Source organism: Malus domestica, chromosome 12 (genome assembly GCF_042453785.1).
Source record: "Malus domestica chromosome 12, GDT2T_hap1".
NCBI classification, from domain to species: Eukaryota; Viridiplantae; Streptophyta; class Magnoliopsida; order Rosales; family Rosaceae; genus Malus; species Malus domestica.
This window is the reverse complement of record NC_091672.1, coordinates 22739877-22762357: the sequence shown is the minus strand read 5'-3', so window position 1 is coordinate 22762357 and position 22481 is coordinate 22739877. Positions and strand designations below refer to the sequence as shown.

General features: G+C 37.8%; 3 protein-coding genes across 3 annotated transcripts; 1 reads left to right on the top strand and 2 right to left on the bottom strand.

The window, feature by feature from the left end:
• Window positions 1-3384: 3384 nt before the first annotated feature.
• LOC103430400 (phosphatidylinositol:ceramide inositolphosphotransferase 2-like) lies at window positions 3385-7833 on the bottom strand. The gene is made up of 12 exons (XM_008368538.4): window positions 7164-7833; window positions 6926-7015; window positions 6386-6472; window positions 6200-6268; window positions 5303-5383; window positions 4810-4881; window positions 4588-4645; window positions 4399-4501; window positions 4201-4296; window positions 4053-4099; window positions 3826-3953; window positions 3385-3717 (listed from the first exon to the last, which is right to left on the bottom strand). The coding sequence occupies exons 1-12, from the start codon at window positions 7194-7196 to the stop codon at window positions 3637-3639; spliced, it is 945 nt and encodes a 314-aa protein (XP_008366760.2). The 5' UTR covers window positions 7197-7833; the 3' UTR covers window positions 3385-3636.
• Window positions 7834-15543: 7710 nt separating this feature from the next.
• On the top strand, window positions 15544-17196 carry LOC103450508 (F-box protein SKIP8). The gene is made up of 3 exons (XM_008389873.4): window positions 15544-15770; window positions 16270-16420; window positions 16566-17196. Exons 1-3 carry the CDS (start codon window positions 15738-15740, stop codon window positions 17141-17143), a joined length of 762 nt encoding a protein of 253 aa, XP_008388095.2. The 5' UTR covers window positions 15544-15737; the 3' UTR covers window positions 17144-17196.
• Window positions 17197-17423: 227 nt separating this feature from the next.
• Window positions 17424-21650, bottom strand: LOC103450507 (uncharacterized). The gene is made up of 3 exons (XM_008389872.4): window positions 21403-21650; window positions 18101-20631; window positions 17424-18005 (listed from the first exon to the last, which is right to left on the bottom strand). The coding sequence occupies exons 2-3, from the start codon at window positions 20615-20617 to the stop codon at window positions 17727-17729; spliced, it is 2796 nt and encodes a 931-aa protein (XP_008388094.2). The 5' UTR covers window positions 20618-20631; window positions 21403-21650; the 3' UTR covers window positions 17424-17726.
• Between the last annotated feature and the right edge of the window lie 831 nt (window positions 21651-22481).

Below are 22481 nucleotides of genomic sequence, written 5' to 3'. Positions count from 1 at the left end.
CACCTAAATTACTGTAGAAGGCTTAGTCGATCAAATTTAACCTTTTCTTTTTGGGAAAAACCAGATCAACCTTTTACCTATTGCATGTTTCTCCAAACAAAGAAAAAAAATGAGCGTGATTGATCAGACAATAGTGTGCCAAGTGTTGCTATAAGTAGTAACAGTGTAACATGCACCCATATGGGTGTCTAGAGGACCCCTTCCTTTACACATTAAAAAGAAAGAAAAAGAGCAAATCGATGGAGAAAAGTTGTGGGTTTTTTAAAAGCCTAGACATGCCTCAATCATGATTTTTCACCTCTTTCACATGACAACGATTTTTACGACACAGGTGCATTGTCATTGTATTGTCCCCACATTGTATTTTACGTTTTTCTACACGCGACTTTATCTCATTGACACAAGACGACTCAGTTACAATCTACCTGTATCATGTAGATTGCTCTTCATATTACCAGATCACATAACAACTGTGTATTGGACAAATAATACACTTTATGGACCAACTTTTTGCAGCTGAAATTGCGCCTGCGTGCTTTCTGGCCATGGCAACCAAGTGTGGCATTATGCCTCTCATATAACTCATGAGTGAAGAGAGAGGGATGAGGCAGGCACATTGGGGCCTCCATGCTGTCGAGTATCAGCAGAAAAGCTCACATGGCCTAGCAAGCAATTTTTCTGTGATCTAGCCCAAATCTTTCAAACAATAATATAACCAAGCAAAAATAATACAATTATTAAAAGAACGAATTTAAGGACCTTGTTTGCAATGATTAATTACATGGATTAGGTTCAAATCACCATTCATCTATATGTTTGACATGAACACATGCGCTTATGCGTGCATAAGCTTGATCGAAGAACATGGTTTGGGACGCGAAATTTTCAAGCGCACTGCGTCGAGGCACTAATACACAGATGAAACTAGTATGAAAATGAGATTTATATGATTCTTGTGAGTGACCGACGCAATGCGTTGGGATACATAAAGGATTGATTTCAACGGAAGGATTGTGTTGAAATGATGAAGCAGTGAGATATTAGGGTGCGTTTGTTTTACCGGATTATCTCAAACTGGACTAACTGAGGGATTAAGCTAGACTGGCTTAGAATAGACTAAGGGGTGGTTTGGGAGTGAGGTGCTTAAAAAAAAGCACCCATGAAAAAAAGCTGTGAGGGTTTTAGGTGTTTGGTAAACTAAAAAAAAAGGCTTATTTTGGAAGCTGCTGTGAGAATAAGCTGAAATCAAAGGAAAAGCTGAAGCAGTTATTTGCTGCTTTGGAAAACTGGCTTTTTTTTCAAAGCACACGGAGCTACAGTGCTCCTTTAATGAAAAGACCCACGCCGGACTTGTGGGCGAAGATCGAGTCGACGATAAGGGAGGAGATCGAGTCGACGATAAGGGAGGAGATCTTGACAGCAAGGGAGGGTTCGGAGGTGGTCATGTCAACGAGGATGCCTCCAGGGTGGAGTCCAGAGAGTGCGCCGATGGTGGGGTCAAGGAGGATGGAGCGGACATCGGATTTGGGTTGTGGGTATTCTAGGTTTGTGGGTTTTCTGTCGAAATGCTTCATGTCCTTGCGAGGGTGCGGTTGAAGACGGTAAGGGTGTCGGCCTTGAGGGTTTTCTGGGTTGTGGGTAGAAGAACTGGAAATTTTCTGATTCGAATGAAGCTCCCAGGCGTTGGGCATCCTTTAAATCTGACCTCGCAAACCCCAATTTGGGGATCTCCAAACCCTAGAAATGGTTTCCTCCGACGGGGGAAAAACCGATCCGAGAGAGAGACTTTTGTGGGTTTTCAGGTTTTTAAAAAAAAAACTCATGTTATATCCTTTTTGGTCATTTCATACAGTCACAGCTGTTTTACATAAAAGTTTGCCAAACACTATCAGACTGTTTTTTTTTCCAAAAGCATTTTTACAAAAAAGTTTACCAAACACTCTGCTGATTCATTTTACAGCCACTTATTCTCACAGCACAGCCGCTTATTCTGACAGTAGTTTTTTTTTCAAAGCACATCAATACTAAACCAGCACTAAGTTGGACTAGCTTAGTGAAGTTTGGTGCATTGTCGGACTAAAAAGCAAAATAAATAATATTATATTATTTAATTAATAAATATTAATATTTTATTATTATCCTAGCCTTTTCTCCCTCTTTCTCTCTCTTTTTTTCCCTTCTCCGTCCCACCCTTCCTTCTCCTAGATTAAACATCTCAATTCCAGTCTCTATCTCTCTCTCTTTTTTCTGTCCAACTCCCTCTCGATTCCAGTCTCTCTCTCCTCTCTCCCTCGCTCTAGCTCTGTGTTATTCGACGGAACCTCACATCTCCATTTTTTCCAACGAGTTGCAGGTTTTCCATCATGTTTTCTGGCCAAACCTCGTCGAATTGGATGAGGTTAGCACCACCAACAAAATGCTCACCATCCCTAGACACAGATCGAAGCTTTGCATGCTCGAATCTGTCATGGATTCGAAGAAACTCAAACATGCTGAGACTTCCGGGCCAATTTTCAACCACCTTTTGGCCTCGATTCAGGTAGAAACGGAATCCCCTCACTCCCAACTTCAGTTTGGTATATTTTTATGTGAAAAATGGTTGTGAAACGTATTTGAAAGATAGTCGAATCGGAAAGTTAATGGCAGTGTGTGGTTGAAGGTCACGAGGAGTGATCGTGAGTAGTCGTCGAGCAGGACAAGGATGAGATAGAAGATGGTCTTAGCTAGTCCCATGGTTCTCGAGGGTACTCGCTAAGACCGGATAGTCTTGCCTTTAGTCGAGGTGAGTGAGAGCTAGTGTCACTAAAGCTAATCCTTGTTGGGAACAAACATAAGACTGGACTGACCCTTAATTTTGTCCAGTCCAATGAACATTAACGAGGGCAAACAAACGCCCCCATAGGGTTTAATCATGGACCATTATAGTGTAAGCATGCCAACTTTTATACCAAATTTTTTTCACCCCATGTTAAAGAAAATGCAACCTAACCGCATTTAGAATTTGAGTTTTGTTAGGAGATTAAAAGATAGGAAGCACGTTATCCCTCCACGTGATAAGAGAAGAGGGCACATGTGATGGTGAGGTCTCAATTTTGTAGGGGAGGGGGTCCTTCCAACTTCCAACTCAAAAGGAAAAACTGCAGAACAATGTAGGGGGTGGTGGCACATATACCATCACGTGCCCTCTTCCCCTCTTGTCCACTTCTAATACAATGTCCAACTCTCGGAATACTATTGTGGCGGTATCTGAAACCAATAACATACTTTGGAACAAATTAAAAACATGGTAATGTGCATTGGTTTGCCGTACTGCCACAGTAATATTCCAGGTGCAGGTAGGTAAGTCCTCTTTAACCAGACTATTCGGCCGATTATATCGGCAGGTTGAAGGGAAAATCATGTAATATCTATTGTGCATGCTGAAGATGCTGGTGTTATATGATGATCTGAACTAGAACAAAAGCAGGACTGGAAAACACGAAAACTAACCCCAATCCCTTTTCCATTAGAATACAAATCACGTCGTGTTTCCAGCACAGAACCCGTACACACACGATACACAACCTTTCAAACCCAGGGCCCCTATTAAACAAATCACATCAAGTCACCTTGTTGCAACGACATAATCCTTCAGTTCTATGCAGCGTTCGTTGTAGCATCGGCATGTACTGTGTTTACATCATCTAGAGTCTTGCCGTTAACTTGAGTTCTTTGTCTCTGGATATATATAACAGCAAAAAGTTTGTAAGATGGTTGCCCAGATCACAAAATGGTGCTGATATGATGATATCAATAGAATTTACTCAACATGAAGATTCACTATACCCGATCAGCAGGGTCTCCGACAATTCCATTCAATAGCTTGTGGTTCTCTTCTTTGGTCTTACCATCCTTGTCCTTTGTGCTTAGCGGTAACAAGAGAGATGCAGCTCCGTTGGTCCGGTCAGGTAATTCTGCAATTATAATTATGTTATTAACACTGCTCATTGGTTGGCAACCAAAAATATGGAGAAAACAGAAAAAAAACAAAAAACGAATGGAGGCGTCCTAACCTGCCAATTTCTTGTCGATAAAGAATACGACCAAATTAACAGTATACCTGCAGAAGATCATATTGTTCAACCAAATAAAGAAGTTAGAAACAATACTTACATGCTTTTATAACATAGATAAAGATGAAAGTATGCAAAAATCTCCTACCATGCAACAACAACATCAACCGTGTAATGTTTGCGCGATGCCACAATCAAGAAACTCTGGATCACAACGAGTAACCAAGCTAACTGCTTTATAAACCTGCATCGATCAACAAATCAAAAGCAGCACATTTATCTTAGCAGTACGTCAAATAACAACCACTTAAAATTGATGTTAGCCATGAAGCAAAGCTATGCTTACCTTTGTGTACCGTATTTCTGATAAGTGCGCACAAAGACTAGACTAAATATCATATGCGATGAGAAAATCAAATCACCACAACCATAAAGTACACCATGCGGAACTGCATATTTAGCAAACACAAATCAGCACAAAGACGTATTATGCGAAGCAATGTGCCAAATGCCCAGATTACAAGAAGATACTTACTGATCAAGAAGACTTCTAATACACTTTCCGGAGGAGGCAGCCTGGCAAGTTTAGAACCCTGCACAATTAAAATAAAGCTTCTTAGCTTATTACAACATACGGAGGGTTTTGTACCCCGCCAATTGAGAAATAAATTCAAACATAAATAAAATGTAATCTCTACTCTCTACTACATCCTAGGGTATACAACAAAACCGACAAGAAGGTAAACAACCAACCTACCTCTCGACAATGGTAATTTGGACCAGGAAGCTGGGTGGAATAGAATGTGATAATCCGCAGAAATTGACAAGCCTGCAATAAACAGTGGAAACTGTCAGAGTAGGGAATATATTTGTTGAATCCCCGTGCCTAGACTACTACATGATTATGACTATAAAACATGGGTTCACGGCACAAGTTAAATGACAAACCCTTATTTTCTTTTTTGAAAAACAAATTTTTTTTACCCGATTTATCTCTCTAACAGCACTTAGAAAAGAAAGGAACTCATGAAATGACGCAAAATTGGCAGAAAAAAATGGAAATCTTATGGTTCAAAACATCAAATGAACTATAAGAACAAATTAACTGTCATAATTTTCTTATGAGTTCGTCAGACAAGGTACAAGCTAATGTAAATGAAACAAAAAGTTCACATATCAAACCAAAATGAACCAATATTTCTCAGTTTTATCACAGAACTAACTTCTCAAAACCTGTTATCACCACTTACCGATAAGAATGCTAGAACCCTACACCAGAGGAGAACTGTGTAAATCTTTTTGCCCTTGAAAATGAAAGGATGGAAGGTCCACTGCAACAGAACATGCACCACATGAGGAAAAATATAAATAAAACTGAACTTTTCTGTAAAGCACACAAGCTTGACTGGTACTTGTTAGAGAATAAACCACAATAATAGTGCGCAATAAGATGAAGACATATTAATAAATCAAAGGAAAAGACACCCTATAAAGTTCATAGGGAATAAAATTAAAACCCTAAATTTTTTATTTTTTTTTTTATAAGAAAAATTAAAACCCTAAATGGACAGCAGATAACATGTTAAATTTAAGTGCTCTAATTTAAAAGATAGTATTGCATAAAACACGCCTAAACTTTTAAAACTTAAAAGGAAAAGAAGAATATTAAATAAAGAAACTATCAAAAGGGAGGAAAAACGTCCCATAGCGTTTTCTGTTAAAGAAATTGGGAAAACTTAATCAGGAAAACACTATTAATTCTGAAGCGCGTAGGTTTTAGTGCTGTAGAAGAACTGCTTCTGATTAAGTCACCACCAAATAATGTTTCATTTCACTTTTATATCCTGGCCTTCTGAACACAAATACGCATCATAGTTAACAGAAGAATCAATAGTCATTGAAACGAAAAACACTTTTTAATCAACATTCAAACAATAAATCATCACATCTCAATGTGTAAATTACAATATTGGACTTGATGCCTTCCATGCATCCTAATATCAGAAACAACATGTATTTTGTTTCACACACCGTTTTCTCCAATATATCCACAACCACAACTCCCAACGTTGAACAGAACACCGGCACATGTAATTAAGTGATAGAGATGAAAGCAATATGACAAAGACAACATAGAAGAACCTTACCAATACAAAAGATAAGAAGATGAAGGTGAAAAGGGTCTCACTGATGTAGGCTCTGTCTTGCCCAAGTTCCTACAAAAACACCAAAACTCATTATTCCAAAATACCAAAAAATAAATATAGGAAAGCACTTTGTATGATCAAATTCACAGTATATAGTTTCAAAAAGAAAAAATGATAGGTACGAACTGGAAGAAGAAAGAAACCAGCATCCTGGAGCGTTGGCCCGGGCCGATGTATATAATGAACTCCTCGAGCAGCTAGACCATGTATGTACTGCAAATGAAATAGACTTGAAATATAAAGATCACATAGCAAATTATCAACATGAGAAAAAGATTAAAAATCGCAACGATCACACGGGAACTTTTCTCATCTATTCTGAAACTCATAGAAACCCATCAATCATTGGAGATGAAATTTGCTAGAACTTCAAGTTTAACACTAATCACACTAATAAACTTATAGGAACTTCCTACAATGCTCAAAAGTATACATCTTCTCTCAAAGTTCACAATGCAACCAACCATGATCGAAACTTTCTACCAAAACCAACTTCCCACTTTCTCTGTTCTCTCCATCAAAGCGAAAATCCCATCTTGCTAAATCCCTTGTCCAATCAGAAAAAACCCAGCTGACCCATTTTTCATCATCCTCAACAAAATTCACCTGAACCCTCCGAATTTCAAAAACCCAAAAAGGTAGACGAATAGAAGAACAAAGAAGCACCTGAAAAACTAGACCGGCGAGAAGATACTTCCAATTCGTGGCGAGGAGATTGATCTCGGTGACTACCTCAGCGCAGATTCTCTTCCAGAGCTTCGCAAATCAGACCCCCAAAAAAGAAAAACAGAAAGAATGACCACCATCAGTAAAGAACAAATAAAGCAAAAACTCAATTTTTTTTTAAAATTAAAAAAGGGAAAAACAAAAGGGCATTACTGCAAAGTGAATAAAAAGAGCAAACCTTTGACGACTCGCGGCCAATGTAAAGCGTCATCTTCTTCCACTCGTTGTTGTTATTGTTCTTGTTGTTCTTATTGACGCAACCACAACTTCCATATTATTTCACAAGTTCAACACCTCCATGATTGATTGCTGGGCACCTCCAGAATCGAATCGAATGCCAGGAGGAAGACGAAGGGAAGCAACACGGGGTCGTTTTATAGGTGGGTTCTGAAGGGGATCACGGATTGCGACCTGGAGATCCGAGAGAGAGCATCCAACGCGTACAAATTTTGATGAATCGCGAAACGGAAGAGGAATAAGAAAAGGGAAAGGCTTTTGAAATTTTGATTCCTGCTTTGCTTTCTCTTTCTAGTTCTCTCTCTCCTTTGTGTTTGGCTTCCGTCTGTCGAGTAGTGCTGGGCCACCACGCGAGTTGAACACGCGGGCGACAGTTGAGACAGAGAGAAAAGTACTACCACCAAATTCAATTCAATTCAAATTCCAAATCCCAAATCCAAATCCAAATCTCCCTCTCTCTCCCTCTCCTCTTTCTCTCTCTACAAACGCAAACCTCAAAGATGGGAGAAAAGAGAGCGAAATGGAGAAGGGAAAGAAGAAAAATCCCTCCTTTTTATTTTAATTTACTGGAAATCGCCGACCCCTCTCTCTCTCGTCACTTTCTCTCTCTTGTTCTTAACAGTAATTTTATTTTTTATTTTGTTTTCTAAGAAGGGAAATAAATAAATTTTGAGAAAACGAGGTAAAAGCAGATATTCTCGTTCTCGAAACAGTAACTGTAACTGAATGTTGCGGTTTAAAAAGTATAATAAATAAAAGAGGGGCGGCAATTTTTTATTCTTTTTGAAAAATGATAGTGAGTTTAGTTTCATGATAAATTAACGATGTTGTAGAATAAATTTATATTTGACGAAAATTAAATTTAAAATTTCTTATTTATAAATAAAATAGAATACTGTTAAAATATAATACTAAGTAGCAGAGGGATAATAATTTTGTATCACAGTTTTTTCTTTTACTGTTGAGGAAGGCGGTAAATAAATAGTCCGGCCACGGCCTGCTCTAATTTTGTTTTATTTTCTTATATTTCTTTTTATAAATTCAGATTTATGAAATTACTAATTTTTTTGTTTAGTTTCTTAATCAAACGATTTATGGGATCAAGTTTGGAGGCTGTGGCCAACTTACGATTATGTCCTTGATTTTAGTGGGAAATGACTGACTCTGGTCCCCGCCGTTTGGGCTCAGTAAACGATGATAACGGACTCACTGGTCCGCTCATTAAATTTAAAATTTTCATTTCATTAAAAAAAATAGAATTTTAACAAAAAACTTCTGGTACTGTTCATTTTAACGAAAAATCACATTTTTACACTAAAAAGTCAATCATGATACTATTCACTTTACCCTTTATTTTGTCTTTATCGTTAAAACTCAAAGTTTTCAATCATTTTTCATTAGTTTTCCTTAAAAAAAATGGACATTAATCCTCTCTGAATCCATGTATCATAATCCACCAAATCTATGTATATGGATCATTGAAATTTGATCCAACGACTATAAACAGCGGCCCACTTTAAAAGTTATAATAATTTTAGTTGTTTGATCAAATTTCAATAGTCAATGAATTTGGTGGTTTAGGATTTCCGGATCCATGTCCAAAAAAAATGTTGGAGTTTCATTATTGATTAATTCCATTTTATTATATTAATTCTTGGGTTAAATACTGAAATTGGTTCTATCCTTTTCCTGGGGATCCTAGGGATCTCGCAACCGTGTTCGTTCATCGTACATCGTGAAATTATAAATTATTTTAAATTTTAAATTTTAAATTCAAATATAAATAGTACCTAACGAAAATTGATAGTACAATGTACAATAAAAGTACACGACTGCGGGATCCCTAGGATCCTTAGGAAAAGAATCCGGCGATGATCCAACGAGGATCCTTTTCCCCAATTAACTACCTAAAGTTTTTAAAAAATGACATTTGTTAGGTTTACTAGTGCTAAGTGATGATCTGGACAAATATTAAAACGTATTTTAATTCTGAAGTCATCTATGAAGCTTTTAATATCCAAATTGATGCATTTAGCTACGTAAATTTACTATTTAACTTGACTAAAAATGGTCAATTTTGGGGATTAGAGCTTCAAAAAAGACAATTAGTGAAAACTAACTTCAGTATTTATCCATCTCATCATTTAATGCTAGTAACGACTTCACCTGATATTGATAATGTTCTCACTTGTCCAATTTTTAAAACATTAGGTAGTTAGTTGGAATATTTTAAAAGATTGAGATCAATTTAGAATCACTCTAAAATGTTGCGTAGTTATCTATACTTAACCTTTAATTCTATTCATGCCAATAACAATTTAGACTAATTTGGAATCACTTTAAAATGTTGCGTAGTTAACCCTTAAATCTATTCATGCCAATAACAATTTTAAGTAAATTTTAAAGATTTAGGGGGAAAAAATGGAAGTGAAAAATGGGAAGCAAGCTAAACACGTAGAGGGAGTATTTTAAAATGACTGAAAGCGTTTTTAGAGAAAATGTTTTTGAATTCAAAAAACACTTGAAGTGCTTGGTGCTTCTCAGAAGAAGCACCAGTTATATGATTATCACTTCAAGTGATTTCCAAGATTCACTTGCATTTTATTAAAGATAGGTTTCAAAAATATTTTCACTAAAAGCACTTCCAAGTATTTTAAAAGCATTCTAAATGAGCCCTAGAACAGTTACACGTTTTAGAGAGCATATTTTAGGGTTCCAAAAGCACTTGAAGTGCTTTTTGCAAGAAGCATTAGTTATGTGCTTATTTCAGGAAACACTTTAAGTGCTTTTCCAAGATTTACTTGCATATTTACTAAAGATTGGTTCCAAAAACATTTTCACCAAAAACGTTTTCAGTCATTTTAAAAGTATATCTAAACGAGCTACATATATATATAAAACAACGGAATAAACATTTTTAGCCCAAAATAAAAGATAACCCGATGCATTCTATCCCAAACTCAAATATGAAGATTTGAAACCAGATATATTATCTTTAAAAGATGCGTGTCGTTTCAAGCTAGGTAAAAGGCCCCGACAAAGTAAGGGGTTGATTGACCACTTAGTAATACGGTCTAGTCAAATTCTTTTTCATTTGTAAGTGAGAGATTTTAGGTTTGATTCTCGCCAAATACGAATTTGAACTACATTATTGCTAGCACATTGTGAAGAGCCCACTCATCTCCCTTATGGTAGATAACATCGTTTGTTAAAAAAAAAAAGAAGTAAAGGGTTGATTGGTGGTGGGAGTTTAATTTTCAAGTCCACGTAACATGAATGTAAATTACCATATTTTGAAACAAAACCTTTACACTTGAGACTACTAATATGTGACAATGCAGGCACTGTGGAGATTACCTCCTACCCATGTCCTATGATGAAACAGTGATATCTGCAATGTATGTAGGATAAACTTTGCTTTTAATGATTCTTATACTTGGAAATAACAAGTGGGGTATTGCAAGATACTCTTAATAGGAAGTCACCTATCTGGAGTGAGGAATAGGGCCGTTTCTGTGAGAATTTTTTGAAGGGCTTAGTTCTCTAAAAGCACTCATAAGAAACCAAGAATTATTCAGGGTAAAAATGAACACAACCGAGCAACCATGGGGTGTCTAGAAAGGTATTGTGTGATTACTATTGTCTTGGTTTGCACAAACGACTGAGCAGTTCAAGACATCGCGTTCCCTGATTAGTTAAGTAAATCCGATAGTAATTCACTACGGAATGTTCAAAGCCAAAAGCCACATATCCCGATGTGGTACTTTTCCTACCGAATTCTCTCTTTAGTGTCTGCATTGTCATTTGCATGGTATTGAGTCAATTTTCATTCATGTGGGAAGTTGTTGGAAAATTTAATAATATTATTATTATATTAAATTTATTAATTGAATGGAAATTAGAAATAAATCCTTTTGGTAGAAATATATGTCTACTTAAATGAAGTGTTGCAATTTTTGAATCTTCATGAATAGTCACATACTTTCCAAAGAGGTATCTCACATTCTATAAATAGGGAAGCCCCTATAATCACTTAAAATAACTTGCATTCTTTATATAATCATACATAGAGTGCACTAAATATTAGAGAGTCTCATTGAGTACATATTCGAATTTGAAGTTTCTTTTTTCTTTCTTTTTGCTACTCAGTTATTTATGGGATTGTTGTTATTTGTATTCTGTATTGATTTTCTATTTTCTTGTGCCATATTTTTCTTGGTTCAAAAAGATTAATTTCATTAAAAAGATGAAGAAATACAGTTATTGTGATAGATAAGCAGTTTCACTCTTTAGGGCAATGATAGCTAAGTTAAATGGATAATAGATAATTATTGTCTTAATGGATAGTAATTGTCTAAGTGCATTTTTATCCTGTAAATAAATTGTTCAGGCAGTTGCATAAATAAAAAGATAATATTATGTTTAAATCGGGATAAAAATTTTAATCAATCTCGTAGCGCCGCATGCCATGATTTAGTAATAATTTTGTCTAATTTATAGTGTAAATTTTTTTAAACATTTTTTTAACCAAATCACAATAATTTTTTTTTTTTTTTTTGCAATCTGACAACCTAGGTTGTGCTACATGAGCACAACGGCTAGTAGGATTTTTTTCTTCTTTTTTTATTCTTTCGATTTTTTAAATATTTTATCCCTAAAAATGATAGATTAATAAGAACAATTGGTTTCATTTCTAAGACATACTGTAACCCTTATCGTAAACTCAAATTTTAGTGACTAAACCTATTCCAACTTGCTCAAACTCTTGGGCCAAAAATGAGTTTTAACAGAAAACCCATTTTTTGGGGTAAATTCAGCCCATAATTACTTCCTGTTTTAGTGGTCTGACCCACAATATATGTGTATTTTTTTAGTTGCTAGGATTTAATATGATTAAATCTAAAGGTAAGGAAAGTTGGAACCGTTGAAATTTAAATCTAACGGCTAAAATAATTAAAAAAAATTATTTGATGTGTTTTACAAATTCATTGAATCCAATGACAAATATCTAATTTAGAAAATTGAAGTAATGGTTCTTTGGTTAACTTCCATCCAAAATAAGTTTAAGTGGACAAAAAATGAATAGAAGTTCTAACGAAGTTATGACAAGTTCAGAAACTAATATTTACGAAATTTTTATTCAATAACCAAAGCTCAAATTAAGTTTACATTTAGGAACTATTGCTCTGATTATCTCAATAATATAATCAAAAGAAAAGAAACAGTAAATAGGAAAGGGTAGTTTGGTCATATGACCATAGCAACGTGCGGAGGGGCAGAACAAAATGGACTGAAATTAGGAGGGGGAACCTAATCAATATGAGTGAATGATTGGTCAAAGACTCGAACGTCGTTGGGGGTTAAGGTTGAAGACAATAAACGGCCACGGCGACTTCTTCCACGTGATTGCAACGTGTCACGTGCCAAGGAGGCCCAAGATTCCCATATATATCTATGTGCCCTTCCTCTCTTTTTTTATTTTTTATTTTTTTTTGACAAACTGAGAACTTTCATTAATAAAAACTAATACAAGAAATGGAAGGCTCGGAGTCAAGCCATATACAAGTAAAAGCTACAAATAAAAACAACCGACAAGCTCATAAAGAGCAAGCTTACATCAACAAAAACCCTAGATCTGAAAGAAAACAAACTCCACCACCCCAGCTGCGCCGCCATCGCCGATCCGTCACCCCCACCAAGAGAAAGAACCCACGAACAAACTGGATGAACGGAAAATGGGGGTGAGCGAGCCACCCCCCGCAAAAAGTGCTTCCATTATCCTACCAAATAGTGCTAAACGCACTTTAAAAACCACCCAACACCAAGGTGCACTGCCAGAATGAGACACACCATGGGACGAGTAGCGGAGGTCGGCGGGGAAGGATTGACGACGGGGAGAAACATCGGGGGTAAAAAAGGGCATAAAACCCAAAACTGAGACAAGCTTAGAGAGGTTGAGACAAGGCTCAAAGAGGCTAGAGAAACGTAGGAAAGAAAAGTAGAGAAATAAAGGAACAACAACAGTGAAAAGGAAAAGAAACAGAGGGAAAGAAGAGGAGTCCCTCGGCCCATGAGAGAAAGAGGAAGAAACTATGAAGCGAATCCCAGGGAAGAAGGGGAAGGAAGGAAAGGATGAGGGGGTGCGGGGAGAGAAAAAAGATCAGATGGAAGGAAAGGAAGAGTGGGGAGCGGGGTGAGAAAGAAGATCAGAGGGTAGAGAGGAGGAAGAAAAGGGGTAGCAGCAAGGGGATGCCTGCCGACCCCAACCAGAGAAAGGAGTCGGCGACAAAGGCTGGGGTTTGGGGGTTTCTGCGAGAAAGAGATCTATGTGCCCTTCCTTAATTTGCTTATTATTAGTGCTATTATATTACATTTAATTGTCAATTAATTATTGTATGGCAAAGACAGGTTCAAAACATATATAGCTATTAGATAATTAGATCTACCCATCTACCAAAACCCTAATTTTGTCACAACATAGAGATTAAAATATCACGTACATATATTGGTACTTCGAGTTTACGAAAATATTGGTTCTAGTATAAGTATCAGTAAACAATGCGATTCTGATAGTTTTTGGTAATGTTATTCATAGTCATGGTTACAGTTTTTTTTACTACGTAGTTTGTACTTTGGTAACTAGCGTGGAACGATAATTTACATACTACTTAAAAAATTCTAGAGTTTTGGGAGGCTTGTTATTGGCTCCTTGATGTAGTTGAATGGACAATGATGTAGTCTTCCATTTGTTAGGCTTCATCAGCTTCTTGGTGTCAAAGCTAGGCAAGGCAAGGGGACAACTTAACAAACCACTTGGTGGTGCACAACGAATAGTCAATTTACTACCTTAACAAATATGTACTTTGCAATTCCACAATTTTGGGTGAAATTATTTCAAGCTTTTTCCTTAAGAGTACCCTCTTTTGCCCACAACCTTGCAAAAGATGAAAGATCCCATTGTCTGCCAAATAATGTACTTGGGCGACACCGACATACCCCTACCCCCACCTCTCTATATTCTTAGGACTCATCACATGACTTGGAAGACTCGTTACATGAAGAAGTCAAGAGCAAAATTGGAAATTTATAAAGAAATAATAGCATACTTTTTTAATTTCTCACATACTCTTGTTAAACCAAGTCTGTTGATTTGTTTGATTTATCAAATTCAACGACCAAAAGTTAAAACAAATGTATGAGAAGATAAAAAATGTGTGTGTTTGCCATTTCTCGTTTTGTATAAGGCTAGGCTGATATCTATAGAGCATGAAGTGTAGATTACATTTAAGATGAGCTAAAACCCATGAGAGCCTATAGCAAGCTCCGTCCTTGTAAGTCATTTTTATAAAGAAACGAAAATATATCAACATCAACAACCTAGTGTTTGCCGTTTATTGGCGGAGATTATAGCATACAATCAGAAACATATCTCCTACAATAACAAAAAAAAAAACTCCCGCTTACTAGATGCCATTCGTTCCATGAAAGCTTCAAGAGCTTTCCAATTTTGACCACATCTCTATCTAGACTTTTGAATGTACGGATGGCGTTCTTCACAAAACTATATTCAATTATCTTGGACCAAAATGTCTTAATTGACGTTTGACAAAGTACAATTTAAGCAACTCGATACAATATAAGTTTGATTGTATAGAAATCTTGGGGGTTGAAAAGTCACATCAAACATGCCATGTGAGAATGTGGGATTAGTCCACCCCTCCAAGTTTAAATAACAAGAAAATTGGTTGTCGATGAAGTAAGTTTGAGCAATTGAAATTTCCTAGAAAAATATAATAAAACATCAAAGCAAATGGATATATTTAATATTTAAGTAGTATTTTGGTATAAGCGTCTCGTTTTTCAATTTCGTTAATTAAACATCTATTCCTTTTAAGAATTTGATTAAATATTTTTTTTCTATAATTTTTTTAGAGGTGTGTCTGATTACCTCCAATAGAATCTAAACATACCAAAGTTGGTACGTTTATTTTTAAATATATTATAAGTTTAAATACATTTTTTTAATATAACGACGCGTAAAATTTTAACAAGTCAATGAAGTTTTCTTAAGAATTAATTAAATTAATATTTTAAAGCCACCAATTTAAAATTCTTAGAATGTTCTGGAGCCATTACGCGATTAAGCTAACTTGTAATTTGTCTTCGGAAGTATCTTTCAAAATCCCTCCTTGTTTCCAGAAAGAAAACGACCTCTTTTCTAGAAGGTCCAGAGTTGGTCTAAAGTTTAGGCCCAGGCCCAAACAAACCTGTCTTGGCCCATTTTATCTTCTTATTGGGCCAATTTTTCTATTCCCTCAAATGCCCTCCGCACCACTCTAAATTTTCCATTTCCTGCAGAGGACTCTCTCTGTGCGAAAAGCCTAAAAGCAGGAGCCTCCGACAGCTCAAAACCCTAGCTCTAAGCCCTAACCCTATATCCTTATCCCTACCCTTTTCATATTTCTAATCATATAATTCTGGGTTGTGCTTGGATTGCAGAAATTCATCTGTTTTCATGGCGCTCCATGGATCTAGCTTCTGCGTAAATGTGAGTTATGCTTGCATATCAATGTCGTTTAGTTTGTATTTTGCTCTGTATGTTCCCCGTTTTGAAAAAAAGATTGGTTCGTAACGTTTGATTAAGTTACTAATTAGCTTCAAAGTGGTTGATGCATGATGATTAAACCAAGAACGCTTATTTGGTATGCATATAAATTTTTTTTTTTTTCAAAGGTACAATTTTATTGTAAACTGCTCTATTGTATGGGGGAGAAGATTCGAACTCTGGTGCAATGTGGCAGGCGCATTGCTTTAACGAACTGACCTAATCCACATCTGATACAAGATCACTTTGATTCCGAGTTTCCATGTCATGATTGAGTGTTGGGAATCTCATATTTGGATTGAGTGTTTTGAAGATTAAGAGAGAAACGAGTGGAGTATGTTGAATTTGTCAATCAAATCTTTTGTTACTGTTTGCATTCTTATTTCGATGCCGATTTTAAAGGTTGTGTGATTTATTCTTACTTGGATCTTTATGTTGTTAGGGCAATGTTTCTCTTAGGGAGCTTAATCATCATCCTTCTTCACCCTCTTCAAGGAAAAACAATTTAGTTGTGGCAAAGACTTTGGGAAAGGGGCATAAAGTTCCGTTGTTTCCTGGTTATCTTCGGCTCAAATTGCGAACTGAAGAGTCCAGTAAGAATATTATCCCTGCAGCTATAAACTATATGCATTTCTTGAGCACCTTTGTTTAGGACGTGACCCATAAATGGAGTACATTGACGTTTAATGCAATGTAACGTCGGTTTGAATGCTTTTAATTCTTACTTTTTCAGTGCAGTATCCTCTGTTCAGGCCTCTCGATTGCGGTCACTAAGACCCTGTAATGTGAAAGGCGATGACTCAAAGGAAAGCTCAAGCAGCGGCGAAAGCGTCATATTGGATGCACAAACTTTAGAGCGTGATCTAGACATTGCCATTGCAGAAGAGAACTATGCCAAAGCAGCACAAATTCGTGACAGCCTCAAACTTCTGATGCAGGATAGTCTAACTTCTGTTAGAGCAGCAAATGCACAATTCTATGAGGCATTCAAGATTGGGGATTTAGCTGCCATGCAAGCCCTATGGGCCCAAAGGAAAGAAGTCTGTTGCGTGCACCCGGGTGCATGTGGGATCTACGGTTACGAAGATGTTATGACTAGCTGGGACTATGTGTGGGCAAACTACGAATTTCCACTAGAGATTGAGCTGAAAGACGTTAATGTTTACGTTAGAGCGGATGTCGGGTATGTTTCTTGTGTGGAATTGGTTAAGACAAAGGGCAGCAGTTGGGGGGGACAGTTTGCAACAAATGTGTTTGAGAAAATTGATGGTAAATGGTTTATCTGTATTCACCATGCTTCAGTTCTTGACTTGTGAATTTTACAAACTATAATACATTTATAATGTACGACTTCCCTGCTTATATCGCATTTTCGAATTTCGGTTAACTATATTTTTCTGGTTTTGAGAACCTTTACTTTCCAAATTTCTGAGCCGGAAATGATTTCCGGACACCCATTCTCTCCTTCTACACGCTCCTGTTTATTTCCGCCCTCCTTTGATTTATTCAATCTAAAAAACTAATAATAAACAAGGATGAGTAAGGATGAGACGAGGAATGGCTTGAAGCCTGATGACATCATCTAAACAGAACTGGTAAGCATGGAGAATTAGTACTGTCATATCTGAAATGCCCTAGCATAGGTATATTTACACCATCATTTCGAAGAACGGTTTTTGAGTTTTTCCCTTTACACATGGTAATGCAGTAAAACCAGCACAAAAAGAGCAACGGCTGTACTCATACATGTTTTCTGTAACAACATGCAAGTCTCCCCAAAACTTTGAGCATCCATGGATTCACACGACAAATGGATTGTTGGCTACGAGATGTTTCCTGATGTGTTTCAAACCATCGATTGTTGGACTCGAACAGCAAAAAGGATTTCCTCGAACAAAGCTAGACCCTCCCAACAGGGGACATGGGTGGATTTGGAGCATACTTTGCCGGCCCTGTCACCTGGATTCCATTACTTTGATTCAAATTCGGTTCCTGGAAATCTTTCGCTTCTGTCATGTTACTAACTTCTGAAAGATCTGATGGTTTGCAACTGCTGATTATGACAACACAGATGAAGAACGCTTGTAACAAAGAAAGTGACGTGTTGAATTCAACCGAGTAGCTTCCATCCTTCCCTGGTGCCAAACTGAAAATTGGCCTGTTCTCCTGAGCTCCCTCCTGAAATGAAATACAAAATCAACATGTAAATTGGCTAAAACACCACCATCAAATGTGTGATATTGACAGTGCTTTGCAGAAACCAAAAATCATACCTCAGCAAATAGTTCAAAAGTATCCGGAAAAGGGTAACATGCGGAAGATGTTTTTGGACTCTGACAGCATTTGTTCTGGTTTGAGAGAACATGCAGCTTACAACCAACATCCCAGCCTCCACAATCACATAACCCACCAGATTTCCAACGGTCAAGTAATGGTGAAGGTGCTCCTTTGTTCGGTGAGCTATGGACTCCACCTGGAAGTATGACTATAGTACTATCTTCCCAGCTGTAAGAGCAGATATCCTCGGATGAATCTTTGGCGCAGCCCTTCTTCTCCATAACTTCCTCGTCACACTGCTGTTCAGAATGGCTCAAGTCTTTCCTAGGTAACTTGACAACAGCAGCAGCAAGCTCCACATGTGGTACGACGCTTGGTGATTCTAGATCTGCTTGTGTTAGATCAACACCTAACATAACAGCCTCTCTTACCACACACTTGCTTAAGTCCTGCCTGTTAACATCAGATAAGTCGGAGCTAGAAACTTTCATTTGAGCAACAACATTGTAGGCATAGCGACAACTTTTGCCTTTACTTCCTTGACTCATCCAGCCACCAATTTTTTTCTTGGCTTCATTAATACAGTAAAATGTAAAATACTGGCAGAAGTCATCCTTCCCAGATGATAAATTCTTCATGGTTGCCGCAAAACAGTTGATGTTGTCAACCCAAAACTTAAACAAAGGAAGTCCATTCTTGATTGTTATTTGCAAAGATGCTTTAACCCATGATGCCTCAGCCTTCAGATTCTGTAATGACTCGCTGATATTAATTGGCTTGGGGACGAAGGAATTAAAAAGTGATTTCGGGGGTCTAACAGCTTCAGCAGAATGGTGTAGATTTGCCTCCTTGTGCTTTAATATTGGGTCTAGTAACCTTCTTAACGGGCTTGACCTAGCTCGGTTATGAGTACTTGCTTTCTCTCTGTTTGGATTATCTGGACAGTCAGAAGTTCCGGATCTCACAGGACCTGATTTGACTGTCATATATGTGGAACTTAACTGCGGAATATCTGAACTTTCCTTAAAACTTAAACTTCTACCAAGCCGTTCTAAGCTGAAGTTAAACCGGCGATGGGGGGTTGGGCTTCTGCCTTTTCTAGTTGCTAGCTCAACATCTTCTTGATCCAATGTTTTTGAAGTATCAAAACTTGAACGAGTAAGCATTTTCTCTGAACTGTTCTTCTGTACAAATTTATCTTCATATAGGAGGTCTTGTGTTTCGTTTGAGCATTGGCGCATGTGAGCTGGGACAAAGTTAAGCCCTGCACTCTTACCGTTGATTGAGCTATTCGGTACCATGTTTGATCCTGTATTAGTGTCAACTACAGAAGGCAAGGGGCATGAGTGTGGAACTTCAGAAGGAACTTCTGAACAGAGTTCTGCAAAGTCCATCTCCTTGGTAGAAAAGTCTCCCGAGAAGCTGATCTTATCAGGTTCTGTCATACACTCATCCCCTGATGCTCTTGGTTGTGAAAGCTGGAGGACCTCTGGAAAGTCATTTTGGGGCAGTTCCTTTGATGGAGAAAGAACAACGGTATTCTCCGCAGCAGGGCAGTGTTGATGAGCTGTGCTGATGTTTGATTTGTGCAATTCTTCCACCCTATTCTCAGTTTTATCATTACAAGCAATTGTCTTTCCCTTTGAACTCAGCGAGGCATCATAACTTCTGAATTTAGGCGATGGAGCTCCCTTTTCCGTAGTGATTCTTTGATCATTATTTTTCTTCTTGATATCTGATTCTGTTTCCATAGCTCGACCATCCCCTGTGCCAACCTTGTCCTTTGGACCAAATGACACTCCATACTTTTTCAAGTTTGCCGCTGCATTCCCCATTTCTGAAGGGAACTTCTTATCTGAATATTTTCCCTTTCCCTTATCAAGCATCATATCTGAGTGATTTCTTCCAAGAGACCTGGGAAAGGATATCTTTTTCTGCCCATGAATGGCATTCTTTGAAGCAGTTTTGGAGTCCTGGAAGCGCATATCTTTACGGACAGATGGTTTGACACCCTGTGAAAGGCCATTCTTTTGAGACGACTTGACACTAGAACGCGAAGAGGGTTGCTCAGCATTTGTCCCATTGCGAACGACAACAAATGATGTAGATGATCCAATAGCCCTTTCCAAGGATGACCTGCCGCTAACTTTTTCAGGAAAAGGCTTCTGCTTGTGCTTCCATTTCTCTAGTCGACCCCAATCCAAAACCCCAACATTCAAAACCTTCTCTTGGTTTTTTTCTCCTCTCGCAGGGCGTTGAAGATAACCGGGCAAGTTTGACATGTGCTTGACCAGCTCATCAACTTTAGCTGCATCATTCCCCTTCCCATTTTGACTTCCCGAAGACTTTTCTTGGTCCACAGCACCATCACCTGCATCTTTTCTTGCTTTACAATGCACATCATTCTGCTGCAAACCAACACCAGTTCTCACCTTCGCCTTCTCTACATGTCTTGTTCTTCGACTAGTTTGGCGCTGCACAACATTGTCTTGCACTTTTGAGGTACTTCCCATATCTTCAGCAGGTTCTACAAAGCCAGTATTTAGACATCAATCAGATTGCATTATAACTCTCGAGCTTCACTTTCACACATTACCGGCAAAACCATTGCGAAAATTTGCCAGGATCTAAAATTCGGCTGAAAGACCACGGTATTAAGAACAATTTTGTTTGAAGAATCGCAATCGGATGGCAGCTATACAGCGAAGAACGATATCACATTCCAATTTTGTCACAAATTATACAGATTAAGAACAAAATAAGAGAACTACGTAAAAGGAAATATAGTTATTTCATGAAACTCTTATTTCATCTTAAAAATATGGAATTTCCAAGATTAAATGCAAGATCAAAGCACATGAATGCCACCTTGAAAGCAAGAAACTCATAGATCTAACAAAGCTCATACAGAAAGGAAAAAACTTCAATCCCTTGTTTTCTGTTTGGTTGCAAAGAAAATGTAGGAAAATGCAAAACGCGCAAGAACCAAGCTAAAGCCTTTTCCTTTCGCAAGTTTCCAATGACGAGCGACGACATTTGTAGCAAAAACGATTCCTCGTCCTTTATTTTCCTTCCACTTTCTCGGCAACCAAACAGAGCACAAAATACACAAATAATTCCAAATGCGCTGACATGTTTCTCACAACGAACTTTCTAGAAACGAAAGAAAGCACAAGTTCCTTTCACAACGAAACGCATTCTCCGAAACGCGTCGTTTCCGACACAGATCCGAAACGTAACAACAAAGAGTAAAAAAACCGCGAAGCAACGTAGATTATAAGCAAAGAAATTTTTTTACCGCCAGAAGAAAAAAGCCGCGAGCGCCGCCGCTGTAGCGGTTTCGGTTCAAACGGCCGTTGTTGGGATCCGCTTGCGTGGGAAAGGCTGCGTTTTCGTTCCGCCGGAGGCGGAGGAGGCGAGCATTCAGAGGTGAGAGAGGACAGAGACAAATCTGCAACGTTCACACTGTCACTGTGCTTTTGCTGACTCTGTCAGTCTGAGCTAGAGAGAGAAAGAGAGGGAGAGGGTTTTTCGATCGGACGGCTGAGATGGAGCGAAGAGTGTATAGGTATGAGGCTATGATGTTGAAGGAGGGGTCACATCATCGTAGGGGGAGGTGGCTATCGGGGGTCCCACAAGGAGACTTCTTCCCTTATCACGGATCCCTATGAAATGTGTGGGGCCCGAAAATTTCCCTTGGCTATGTCAGCGGCCGGTCTGATTGGAGGTGGGCTTATGGCTTTAGGCACCTGGCCTATGACTAGGATTACGACTAGGATTACGACAATGTTTGGGATTTTTCTTCATTTGTTTTGGTTTTATTCGGATTTAAGGTTCCTTAACTTGGACTTAACCTTTGTTTTTTTTCTTTGTATAATCCACCCAAAGTACACATATCCATTTGTATATATGCTGTCCTTGAAACCATCAAACAAAGAAAAGTTACCTTGGTCTCATTTTGGCTGATTTATATGAATACGACTCATTCTGATTTAGCTTAAGTATCAAATTATGTATCCGAATATGATGTAACAGTTTGAGGCATGGTAAATTGGGGCAAAATATGACACCCAAGGGATCCGGCGCGCACAATTTAAGATTTGATCGGATGATTGGGTGAAGCCTAGCTTCTTTCTTTCTTGCCCCTTTTTGAATACTCTTTTATTCGGAGTGAATTCTTTTGCGCGGGAATCTAACCAAGCAAAGAAAATGCTATTAGAAAATAGATTATGCTCCTGTGAAAGTAACTACTCGTTACGAAGAGGAAAGAAGTACAACTACGGTAAACAAAAGGAAGAACCTATCCAATCGATAAAAAAAATCAATTTTGTTAATCTCAAAGGTATAGGTGATTGTTTGAATAGATGGCTGAAAAAC